The 13640-nt window shown below is 40.9% G+C and overlaps 1 protein-coding gene across 4 annotated transcripts in view; it reads left to right on the top strand.

The window, feature by feature from the left end:
* Window positions 1–340: 340 nt before the first annotated feature.
* LOC124289567 (cytochrome P450 CYP12A2-like) overlaps window positions 341–13640 on the top strand; it is a 30957-nt gene continuing 17657 nt past the window's right edge. Inside the window, exons 1-7 of one of the 4 annotated variants that reach the window (XM_046726131.1) lie at window positions 341–458; window positions 4339–4574; window positions 5593–5815; window positions 10303–10484; window positions 11535–11736; window positions 12182–12356; window positions 13275–13444. In XM_046726131.1, coding sequence (XP_046582087.1) covers window positions 4376–4574; window positions 5593–5815; window positions 10303–10484; window positions 11535–11736; window positions 12182–12356; window positions 13275–13444 — 1151 coding nt within the window. In that variant the 5' untranslated portion in view covers window positions 341–458; window positions 4339–4375. Of the gene's footprint in view, window positions 459–2212; window positions 2415–4338; window positions 4575–5592; window positions 5816–10302; window positions 10485–11534; window positions 11737–12181; window positions 12357–13274; window positions 13445–13640 lie in introns of those variants that run through there. The other 3 variants (XM_046726129.1, XM_046726133.1, XM_046726132.1) reach the window with 3 other exon arrangements.

Below are 13640 nucleotides of genomic sequence, written 5' to 3' on the forward strand. Positions count from 1 at the left end.
AACAAGGGTTAAAAGAGCCAAAGTGGTCATGTGAAAATGCTATTTTGGAAGGATGGGCAGACACAGGATGGCCTTGGACCTTGGGAACTGGTAGTAATTGGGTACACCTGATCGAACGGTCAGGGAACTGATATAAAAGGGTAAAAAAGGGACAGTGAACACTAAACGCTTGTGATTTGTAATATTATTTCAGTAAAATTGATTCGTGTTGGTCTTATCATTACGTGAGTAACAGACATTTGCCGTTTGAGTGAAACACACGAGGATTGCTCGTAAACAATGAATCAGCTTCAGAGATAATCGGCGATTCGACTTTATGATAGACGTATTGGTGCAAGGGACGTAACCCTGTATAGCTTAATGCGGCAACCCTGACATTTGGGACCACCCAAACACGATTTGACAGAATAAGGTCGTGTTGCTGTTGTCGACGCTAAAGATTGAAAACAGTGAAAGAGGTATGTTGTTTTTCCCCGCCAATATGTTATACCTACAGTACATGTCGAGTCATAGAACTCGACTTCAGGATCACAACCCAGGGCCGAGGTACGAGGCAGGAGCGCAGCCACTATTAATAGTGACCTACATGTATTTGTGCTATAGGCTCTCCCCAGCCAAGTGACCATAGTAACCATGGGTGCAGGCATGATTAGCTCAATGGTACGCGAGACATTGAAAGATGGAGGCATTGTCTGTCTGTGATTGAGCAATCACTAAAGACTGAATGGATTAAGTTGACGGACTGATAAAACTACAACGTGACTGACAGTTAGCTGGAGATGTGACTGCTCTTCATTTCAAGGGAAAGTATGTCGATCGTTCCACTCCACAAGTGTTCATACAATATAAGCATGACTGTTTGTTCCTATTTCTGAAATTGTTTGAGGGAATCCTTGAAATGAATTAGATTTTACATTGAAAGATAAACTTTATTAGCTAATGTCTGGGGTCTGTTGTTTTGAGAGTACATGTACGCAAGATAATCACAGTGTGGTGAACCTTCACGGCTGTATCTATATGTCACTTGCCTATCAGTCTTATCACAAGTGTTATATGGTATAAATATGAACCGTATAAGCAACCTACATGTATGAGGTATTGAATAAATATATCAAACGTCATACTAGTGCATTTGGATGTTACAAAACATCCTAATGCACTAGTATGACGTTCTGTATTTATTCTACACCCTGTTATCTTGCATTAATCTGTTACTTAAATATATAGCTATAGAACCGCAGGGCTTCATGCAATACGGAATCTGGGGTTTAATAGGGAATTTGACCACGTCATCCGTATTGCACCCCTGTACTACTATCCTAAGTTTACATGGGTATAAAATAAATGTGTTTATTCATCTAGGTATATGTACTGCCATGCCAGTTACATCTATCCCTTTGTCAGGCTGCTGAAGTTCAGACGTGTTGATCAGCCCCTGAATCACCTGATGTAACAGCATCTGCACATCTGTGGGCGCAGTGTATTTGCAAATGAACATTGTATTTACACGCATATTTATAAGATAAATGCATTAATGACAATTGATTTGTCATTACAGTTGTTGTTATCATATTCGACCCGTGAAGATCCGGGTTAGAATCGGTCTGCAGCAACCCATGCTTGTCGTAAGAGGCGAGTATCGGGATCGGGTGGTCTGGCTCGCTGATTTGGTTGACGCATGTCTTCGTATCCCAATTGCGTAGGTCGATGCTTATGTTGTTGATCACTGGATTGTCTGGTCCAGAATCTGTTATTTACAGACCGCCGCCGTATTGCTGGAATATTGCTGAGTTCGACGTAAAAGTAAACTCACTCACTCACTATTATTATATTCATGTATAGTTTTCATGCTATGAACTTAAATACACACTGGCTATTAGTATTTGAGTAATTAGAAGCAGCCTTCGTGCAATGAACACAAAAATTTCATTCGTGAAAATAAGTATTATCCCTGACTGCTCAGCAAACATAACATTACACGACCAAACCTACAACATGAAGCTTCAAATAAACAAACCGCTCTAACCCGTATCAAATACATCCCCATCGTATAACGTCTTGTTTCAAACAACTGTTCATAACTTTTTTTGCTAGGCATGTTATAACTAGTTTGTCATGTCAGACTCATGAATAGAATTGCATGATAAAAAATGCCTGCTTACCTGCCTTACCCATTTCAAGTCGATAGATAACAAGTCAAAAGTAAAGGCTCTGCTCACATGGGCAAACCAGTATCTATATACCCGACAAGAGAATCTTGTGCAATCAACGGACGCATGTGACGGAGAAAGTGCAGTGCTATACAAGTTGTTTGCAAGCGAAATAGGTCACGCCGGATTGATACAAGAAGAACGCGGATTCTTTAACAGGTCTGTTGTATGCGTCGAGATTGATTTAGTTGGGCAGATGTAATGGTATAATGTATTATTTGTGGGTTATTGCTATGATATCCCAACACCAGTGTTGATATTGGGTGAATGCGGTGACCTTATTTACGTGAACTATTACAGTTGTTAGTGTTGCTAGCCCGGCTACTGTTTCCTAAAACCATTATGCACTGGTATAACCAATCGATATTATGTAATGGGCTCATACAAGCATTATATAACGTGTTATACTATATTACACGTGTGTTTGGGTTGGAATGTAATGACATCTGCCTTGTTGACATGATCATGTTACGTAATCTTTTAAAAAGACGTTTCAGAAGATAAATATATATATTTATATACCTTTCCAGGTCTTGAAGAACCCGCTGTCATAAGTCGTCGAACTACGAAGTCTTATGTATCTGTAAAGAACAAAAATGTTCAGTAAACATGTAATTATATATAGCAGTCGCCCTCTGGTGTAGACATTGACCTGCTTTCAAGCTGAATCTGTCCTTGTGTATGGACAAGTTCATGGGCCGTGTTCACATTGGAAAGGTTGTTACTTTGTGGAGAGATTCCACATTTGCTAAATTCATTTGTACGTGCGTGTTCGAGTCAGTTAGTTTGTACGTGTGCATGAGCGAATGCATGTGTTTTGTCTATTTTGTGTTTGTCTATTATATCTCCGTTTTAAAACGCCACATATGGATAAGTGCATATGTACTGATTGACCTGACCGGCTATCAGAGTGACTGGACAGTTTGTTCGTTTGTCTGTTTTGAATGGAGACGGGTATATATGTGGCCCTGTGTTTATTGTTTGTATTTTATGTACTTCATATAGACAGATGCATATGCACTGACTTACATATCATTTGGCTGAAGTTGAGTTTGTACACATATTTGTTCTGTTTGTTATGTCTCCAGGTAGACAAGTGCACACGCACTGACTTAAAGGATCACTAGTCTCAAAATCAAGAGTGGCCGAGTATAGTTTTACGCCCCTTTTAGCAATATTCCAGAAATACCACGGCGGGGATACCACAAATGGGCTTCACACATTGTACCCATGTGGAATCGAAACCGGGTCTTCGGCGTGACGAGCGAACGCTTTAACCACTAGGCTACCCCACCACCCCTCAAGATCAGAATGGAATCATGTTTTCACTAGTTATTTTAATTTGGGGTCTGCTACTGACCAGCTTCTTAATGTTCATCGCTACACGCTCCAGTATTTGACCGCTGTCGTCAGTCATCGCAATCTAACGCACAGTGAGATATGGTGTTCGGTAGGGTACTGGTAGTTTTAGCTAATTTTTTTATCCGTCAGCCGTAATACCAAACAGTGGGTGTTGATAATCGGCTCTCTGTGTTAATAAGCCTCCATTACACGACCGAGGACCCCAGGGGTATGTTTCAACTGCTTATCTATCGCCATGCTGGAAACCGAACCAAGACTCATCTATACTAGCGAGCGTTTTAATCACTAAGTATAAGTGACATGAGGTTAATGCCGTTTGTGGACAATACTCAAGTTATTTCAAGGCAAAATATTCTTTTAATAGTAATTATCATATGTCATAAAATAAATAGCTTTTGTGCAAAGTTAATATTATCCAATTACCTATACTTCTTGTTTACATTTAACAGCCTTCATTTGAGTCATTGTCCAGCTTCGTTGTTAATGATGTGTCATATATAGCCTGGATACTTGAATTATTGCCAGCTAAATTAATCGACAGGTCCAAGAGTGATATCATTTGCAATGTCAAAATACGGGACAGGGTCAAAATGTGGAAGATTCTCTGAGCAGGGTTGCGTCCCTTGGTCTGTGAAACACTCTTGTGTGTTCGAATATCCGTCCTGAATATGCTTTTAGGTAAACTGGTTTGTAGGCTGGCACTATTTCTTATACATGAAAATCCGACCTAAACACCCAACATAATAACATGAATAATTTGTTTCAGCTACACTGGATGTTTTTCCTTGTGATCAATTGTCGATATGCTGAAGTCTCGAGTCACACCCACTGTGCTTAGGAAGGCTCTGCTTCCTGGAACACAGAGCACATGTCTGAAAGCCACAGTTGCAAGTCCAAGATTTGCGGAAGGCGATGAAGTGCGACCATTCAAGGATATACCAGGGCCACGTGGCAGATATGCAATTCCACACCTTGGGCCAGTGTTTCACATGAAACCCTTCAGTAAGTTCCTGAATAATATGTGTCTTTTTTTTGATTAACATACACGGACGCGCGCGCACACACACACGCACGCACGCACACACACGTCGCCTCTTACGTCAAGCATGGGTTGCTGAAGATCAGTTCTTACACGGATATCCATGGGTTTGCGCTAGGTAATTAGACACTTCTACGAAATCATATACTCCTCACAAAAAAATAAGCAACAAGCATTTTCAGTGTAATACCTTTATCAATCTCGATAGCGATTTTTGCATGTTACTGAAACGTAAATATTCAAAGAATACATAACCTTTAGTGACTGTCAAATTGATTTATCGGATAACATTGGCAACATCGCCCGAACACAACCACCCTCAGAAACAACATGCAAAATGTGTGGCATAAATGTGTTCCCTGATCGGTGTAAACCTACTTGTAACCATTCCTCTGGTACAACAAGCAGATCCTTACTTCATTTTCATTGATGATAATGCCCGCCCATGGATGATAATGCCTGAGAAAGAGTTGTTGACGATGTTGTTTACTGGCCTGCAAGGTCACTTGATCTTAATCCTATTGAACATGCTTGGGTTATTATTGGAAGTCGTGTTTACGGTCTCCATGTTCACCCCAGGCTCATTTGGTCAATGCAAAGGCATGTAGAAGCTTGCATTTGTGCACGTGATGGTCATACACGATACTGAACACTGCTTCACTGTCCAAAACTGACTTGAACCTTAATGTTAACATTTCGCTCCATCAGTGCAGCACATTTTGCACGACTGTTTCACGGGTACATGCTTTGATGATTTGTAAGTCTATTATTGCTCAATACCATTTCATTTTATTTTGTTAATCGTGTGTACATATGTTTCACCTTTCTATTGCATCATGCCATGATTTGCAATTTCAATAAATGAAAAATGTAATAAGACTAAAAATTTGTGTTGCTTAACATATTACCCAAAATGATAATTGAGTGAGTATGGTTTTCCGGTTTTTTTTCTAAATACCACTATCACTAAATATTTTCTAGCAAACTTCACAACGAATTCTTTCCACAAATTGCTGGACACACTACATGACAAGTACGGGAAGATCTTCCGTGTGGAACTCTTCGGACCGAGCATCGTGACAGAGAACCCAGATCATATAGAAACCATCTACAGAAGCGAGGGGAAGTACCCAAAGAGACCCCCACTGAATATGTTTGAGACATACGCCGAACGCAACAACAAAGAACCGGGAATGGCAATGGTGTATGTGCTGTATAAACACTTATAATGTTACTCTGAAGAAACTTTAAATCATGTTTAGCTGTAAAACACATTTTTACAGACTTTTTATCTGAGTTGCGTTCAAATAGTCGAGACAATATAGACATAAACAATACTTTAATTAATTCTGGTTGATTATGTTTTGAGAAATTGTCAGTACAGTCATAAGTTGGAACGGAATTCTTCCTCAGTACAAGTAATATAGAAATGTCATCCTGTCAAGACCAATTCTAACTCGGATGTTCACGGGTTGCAAGCAGTAGAATTATAAACTTGTATAATGCCAACAGAACATTTCTGGTTTCACACATACAGCTGGGACCGTAGTCTCTTATGCCGAGATATATATATATATATCCATATATCAAGAAAGCCAATGCAAGTCGAGAAAATGTGGCAAGTCAAGATTACCACATTTTCTGAAAATGAAAAAGTTTCCGGGCTTCTTTTCATTATTATTATTATTATTATTATTATTTACAGATTAAAGATAGTATGCAGCAGAGAGGGTTCGGGTGATTCTGGCACAGTCAGGCTGGTAAGGCTCATCATCAGCTCAGGGCCCTCGCCCCCCTCTACACGCAGCCCAGACAGCGAATGGGACTTCTCCCAGGAAACGCTGCCTAGTCGAACCCACCAAGAACTTTCCGGAGAATATGAAGGCTCCCCAACACTGCAGCCTTCTGCATTACCCAGAGTGTCAGAAGGGCTGTGCTCCCGGTGGAGAACCCGGGCACTCTCCTGATCTGCGCCAAGAGATCAGGAGGTACCAAACCAAGGGCACCGAGAACAATGGGGAGCCTGACGACAGTGTACTTGGGATGCAAGCGAGACATTTCAAAGGCGAGGTCCGCATATTTATCATGCTTTTCCTGAATCTTGCCAATCACATTGGTGTCAAAAGGGACAGAAACAATTCAATGATATTAATAAATATATTGGCTTTATCAAAAAGGACAAGATCAGGTTTGTTGGCTGGAATTCTTCTGAGGCTGTATATGGGCCTATTCCACAGAAGTTTGAAAGCATCATTTTCCATGACGCCCTGGTCATGTTCAGGGTCGTACCATGGATGGACCTCGAAGTCAAAGCCACAGGCATGGCGGAGACGGTAGTAAAATCAACGAGCCATGCCATCATTTCGTTTAAGATATGATGTTTGTGCCAAGGAAGGGCATCCACTGACAAAGTGTTCGGCAGTCTCTGTAAATTCATTACACAGTCAGCATTTCATGTTAATATTTTCTTTAAGAATCACATTTTGGCGATTACGAGTGGGAAGTGACTGGTCCTGAGCAGCAAAAAGGAAGCCCTCAGTTTCACATTTGAGACCAGCCGACTTCATGGAGGCGAAGGAGTCGGTGGGATTGCTATTCTATTCCACACACTGCATGTACACACGATGCAATGTACAAAAAGTACACAAAAGAATTCTATCATGAAGAGCCTCAACATTAATCAAACCCCAACCTCCAGAATTGATTGGCATATATAAACGGTTGAGAGAGGAACGAGGGTGATGGGCTCTGTTATCAGACATGATCCTTCTGGTCAGGCGGTCAAGACTCTGAATGTCTTGTTTTGTCCAATCAACTACTCCAAAGGAATTGGAGAGGACTGGCACAGCAAAAGTGTTGGTGGCCTTGACCTTGTTTCGAGCATTTAGCTCTGAGCTCCAGATTTTCCTTTAGCGAGATTTGTACTCGGCCCGCAGTTTGTCTTGAATTTGGGCATTCTGGAGCTTGTCTCGAACTTGCATTCCAAGATAGGTGTAGGCCTGATCTTCCACAAGATGCTCAATAACTCCTCTCCCTGTAACTTGACCGATCCACCATTAACTACCTTCTTCAAATGAAGAGTATTGCATTTGTCAAGTACAAATGTCATGCTAATATCATTAGAAAAGGACTCGACAAGGAGAATCTGTTCTTTCAAATTGGTATCTCCTTTAGCAAGGAGCTCGATGTCATCCATGTAAAGAAGATGAGTGAGCGGTGTTGGGGATCTGTGTTGAGGAGGTCCGGGATGGTAACCGTCCACTCTGTTGAGCAGAAAGCTCAAAGGATTTAGGGACAAACAAAAAAGCAAAGGACCGAAGGAGTCCCCCTGGAAAATTTCCCTTCTGATTCGAATAGATCCCGAGTCGTATGCCTTTTTGTAGTCAATCCAGCACATGGAGAGGTTGCGGTGATATGTTTTAGCCTCTTCCAAAATCATTTTCTGTACAAGAAGTTGATCCTTGCACCCCCAACATCCCTTTCTCGTTCCCTAAAATACATATAAATTATATCATTAGCAGAGCAGTATGACGACACGATGTTTGTCAATAATTGAATAATTTGTATTGTGTATTTAAACATGTGATAGGGCGGAAGTTTTGGGGATCAGTCAACTCTCCTTTCTTGGGGAGGAGTATTGTGCGACCTTTGCAGAACCATGGAGGAACATCACCTGTGTCCACGAGAGTATTGAAGCAGTGAAGTAATGGTGTTTGGACACAGGGGAACAGGTTCCAGTACCGGTTTCGAATGCCATCAGGCCCTGGAGCTGTATTAGATTTGGACTTTTTTTATAACACTTCTCAGGCAATCTGGTGAGATGTAACAGACAAACGACCTAGTTTCTTTCTCATGCATTGCATGGTCATAATCACGGACCCATGGTGCCTCCAGGTTACAGTGGCCGGGTACAGACCACAACTGTTTCCAGAACCTTTCATTGGCATCAATCGGAGGCCGCTTATCATGCTCACCATCACCCTTTGTTTTAAGTTGCCTGTAGAAGTGTTTTTCATTATTTCTTAAGAGTTTATTCTGTTTGACGAATTTATTTTGCTATTCCCATTTTTTCTTTCATGCAGTCCATACCTTTATTTTGGCCTTAAGGGAATCGACAATTTGGAGAAGTATTATTTCTTTTGTTGTCTTATACTGTAATTTTAATTTTCTTCATATTGACTTTTGTCGTTTTGACATGGGACTCCCTGGTGATCTTAACTTCAGGCAAAGCTCTATCCAGGAAATGTATTTTCTAGTTTCTGTTAATTTTACTTGAAACCGGTTTTTTTTTGTGTGTACTGTTCTTAGGACTGGATGTGTTTTCTTTGGAAAGGTTTCTGCAAGGTTCGAGCGGCAGCATAGACACAACAATTCACTTCATGTAACGAACAGTCCGCAGAAAGTTTCACAGAAATAATATCATTAAATAAATATTAATTTCATTTTTGGGAAAAGATTCAATTCTTTGTTTAATTATTATTATTATTATGTTTTACAGATTGAAGATAATATGCAGCAGAGAGGGTTCGGGTGATCCTGGCACAGTCAGGCTGGTAAGGATCATCATCAGCTCAGGGCCCTTGCCCCCTCTACACGCAGCCCAGACAGCGAATGGGACTTCTCCCAGGAAACGCTGCCTAGTCGAACCCACCAAGAACTTTCCGGAGAATATGAAGGCTCCCCAACACTGCAGCCTTCTGCATTACCCAGAGTGTCAGAAGAGCTGTACTCCCGGTGGAGAACCCGGGCACTCTCCTGATCTGTGCCAAAAGATCAGGAGGTACCAAACCAAGGGCACCGAGAACAATGGGGAGCCTGACGACAGTGTACTTGGGATGCAAGCGAGACATTTCAAAGGCGAGGTCCGCATATTTATCATGCTTTTCCTTGATCTTGTCAATCACATTCCTGTCAAAAGGGACAGAAAATTCAATGATATATATAAATTCATTGGCTTTATCAAAAAGGACAAGATCAGGTTTGTTAGCTGGAATTCGTCTGAGGCTGTATATGGGCCTATTCCACAGAAGTTTGAAAGCATCATTTTCCATGACGCCCTGGACATGTTCAGGGTCGTACCATGGATGGACCTCGGAGTCAAAGCCACAGGCATGTCGGAGACGGTAGTAAAAGCAGCGAGCCATGCCATCATGTCGTTTAAGATATGCTGTTTGTGCCAAGGAAGGGCATCCACTGACAAGGTGTTGGACAGTCTCTGTGAATTCATTGCAAAGTCGACATTTCATGTTAATATTCTCTTTAAGAATCACATTTAGGCGATTACGAGTGGGAAGTGACTGGTCCTGAGCAGCAAATAGGAAGCCCTCAGTTTCACATTTAAGACCAGCCGACTTCATCCAGGCGAAGGAGTCGGAGGGATTGCTATTCTGTTCCACACACTGCATGTACACACGATGCAATGGCTTCTCAGAAAGCTTCTCCACAAAAGACCGACTCTGGGCAGACTTGGTGAAGGACTTCACCTGGTTTACTCCCATCGCTGTACCGTCCAGCAGTATTATTATTATTATTATTATTATTATTATTATTTAGGAACCGTTTTATTCAATTTAGAGACTAGACGTTAGGTTTTGAGAACACCTATTGTATGACCATTTATACATATGACTTCAATACATGCAGTGAGGAAATATTGACATTAGCATCTATCTTTCTGTTGTTCTGAAATAGGAATGGTACAGAATGGCATCGTCTCCGATCGGCTTCTCAAAAGTATATGTTGAGGCAGGCATCAGCTTCAGTGTACATCAAGGAACAAAGTGAGGTCGCCGACGACCTTATAACAAGGATGTCTACAATGAAATATACACCAGATGAGTTCAGAGATGAGATGTTCAAGTTTGCTACAGAAAGTACGTATTAACTTGTATCATACAATATAAACGGTAACGGGGTATTTCACCCCAAACACGTTCACCCCAGCACAGATTCACCCCAGGCTGTTTCACCCGGGTTTTGTCACCCCAAATAGAGGTTGTTTCACCCCAGCAAATATTTATAATTATTATCAACTATAAAATTGTTTTAATATTTTATTTATCTGTGTGGTGTCGAAACAGTATATGCAGATTGTTTGAATAATTGTATCAGTTCAAATTGACTATGTTGGATCGGGTGAAGTCCTTCAGTGACGATAGCAAGTAGCTGCCTTGGACAGGAATGAACTTGTTGAAAGTTCCTTGTCTGTGTACTGTGTCCAGAGGTTAAGAAGCTATTCGTGGATATTTTTGAATTTCTGCCTATTGTCTCTTGATAGAAGACAATTCTGAACCAGGCGCACTTGGGTTTTCACTTGGTCAGCCTCACTTTTTTATCATAACTATTGCTGCTCGGGCGAATATGAAACAATCTGACTTTAATTATTATTTTTTATGTTTCATTTTGGGGGATTTGATTTCATTTGGAGAAGGCTTGGCCTTACAGCATCATTAGCATTAAAACCAGATATATTACTCTAGTTAGCTTGAGGTGAACTCTTGGCATTATTTGACCAGCTGATGTAAATGATGTTCGAGCAAGTTCTTGAGCCAAGCAGATATCAATCTGAAACAAATGCACGAATTGGGTATTTAAAACGTATCAATTACCAATTGACAAGTTTCACACTGCAGTCCATCTTGACGAGGTCTTTCTCTCTTCTGAGACCTGATGCCCTCTGCGTTGGAGGACGTTATACACTACAGAAGGAAGCCTCATCCATCAGTGAGATTCATGGCAGAAATGTGTGCACCTCGTAGGACAATTGTGACTGGATTAGTGTGTACTTGACAAGGAATATACTAAATTGTACTCTTTGTACGTTCATATACGACGTTTAACGTAACATTTCCATTATTGAGACACGTGTACAGTACTCTGTTCCTTTCAGATTAGTTTACTCTGTGTCATTCATCTTTTTCAAGGTATTGGGGTTGTCGCCTTCAACAAACGACTTGGCTTCATGGATACTAAAGGGGAACCATTATCACCAGACAATATAGTTTACCTGGAGGCAATAAAAACTTTTTTCGAATGCCTGCTGAAGGACGTGGGACCTCCCGTGTACAGGATCGTCCCCACTAAGTTGTACAGAAACTTCGAGAAGGTGGCCAACCAGGCATATGGGTAAATCAGTTTATCACATAACGAGTTACTTTAGGTTTCAGGGAAGTTACAATAAACGGATGCATTAGGTTGATTTGAGGATAAATATGCAAATGTACACAAAACAACTCAATTAAGCACCCCCCTGTACTTTTACAATGATAGTTTTTCAACACGTACATAAAACCTCTCGTGGTGACCACGATTGAAAACCAGAGTTGAATTGCATCGAATCCATGTTGATTTTATAATGATAATTGCTTATTTTAAAACAAAACCAATGATTTTCATACAAAACCATGTCTGCCCTGGAATGTTTAATGTTGACTTTTTTGGTGAATGTGATTCAAAATGTCAAGGTCAATGCCGAGTGTATCCTCCATGTGACTGTTTGACAGCCAGCACTCTGGAAGTAATACTACTGCCCCTGATCGAGATCAGTTTAACAATCCTGTCTGAATTTCAGGTATGGACGTGTACACATAAAGGAAGTTCTGGAAAGAGTGGACCGTCAGATGACTGATGGAACGTTTGACCCTGAGGAGCCCAATCTGATTTTACAGCTACGAGCGAGCCCGAAGACAACCGACAAAAGCGTGGATGCCATTTTGCTAGATCTGTTAACAGGTGGAACAGATTCAGTAAGTATTGCAAGGTTAATGTATTGTAAATTGCGATATATTATTAGTGTCAAATCTTATACGACCATAACAGCTGCCTGAAGGAAACCTAGACGCTTCTGATAACAACATACTGTCCTAGTTTTGTCTTTTACGCCAGTCAAGGGGCGAGGGGCGGTACGGTAGCCCAGTGGTTAAAGTGTTCGCTTTTCTCGCCGAAGACCCGGGTTCGATTCCCCACATGGGCACTTATGTGAAGCCCATTTCTGGTGTCATCTGCTGTGATATTGCTGGAATAATGCTAAAAGCGACGTAAAATTAAACTCACTGTCACTCACTCACTACAAGCCGAGGCCAGATAAGTGTTCTTCAACCGGTTGCGTACGGTTCTGTCTCTTATCAGTACCAACCCATGTATCGATAGAGTGCTTCTTTGATATCAATGCACCAAGTGTATATGGTTGTCTAGTTGATGTGACGACACTCGAACGACCCATGAGTTGCACTGGTGTAGATATCATCGGCAAAGATGGTAAAATAGCTAGGATCGGTTTGTGGCATGTATAGACGATGCTTTCCAGTAAACAGTATTGTGTGCATTATTTAGGGTTAAACAAGTGTTTCATGACCATGTCGTTTTGATCTGTCCAAATTCAACAGATGCAAGCGTGAGCATCAAATCCTGCACTGTGCATGTACAAACTCGTGCAAAATGAGATTCAAAGACATATTTACATTAATATGTAGGAAAGATGTATTGTTTTCCTTAAGAATATATGTATTCCTCTTGAGATTTGCATAAAGCATACTCACCTTCTCCATTAGTATACATCAGATAATCAGGAGTAATTTCAAAACAGATCCAGGTGAATAGTTAGACGAAAGTTACAAGATACAAGTTACAAGAGTTTGTTACCATCTTGACATATCTTTTCAAAGACTGCAAAGAACATGGAAAATTTGCTTCTGAACCTGGCACTGAACCAAGACAAACAACACAACTTGTATAAAGAAATCGTGGACGTTATTGGACCAAAAGGACACGAGCAAAGTGCTGGCCACATGTCCAACATGCCTTACTTCAGAGCATGTATGAAAGAATCATTCAGGTGAGACTTCATTTGTCATATTTGAGAAGCCATCATTCCTACATAAGTTGAGTGAATAAGGTTTTTGTCGCAACTGTTAGCAATATTCCCGCGAACAACACAAGAAATACTCTTCTTACACTGTAGCCAGGATGGGAATTCGGCTTGGCCTCCCCATCGCTTCTCTGTTCATGGTCAAATGACATGAGATAAAATG

This window comes from Haliotis rubra, unplaced genomic scaffold, assembly GCF_003918875.1.
Source record: "Haliotis rubra isolate DU_JTF1 unplaced genomic scaffold, ASM391887v1 Scf443, whole genome shotgun sequence".
NCBI lineage: Eukaryota > Metazoa > Mollusca > Gastropoda > Lepetellida > Haliotidae > Haliotis > Haliotis rubra.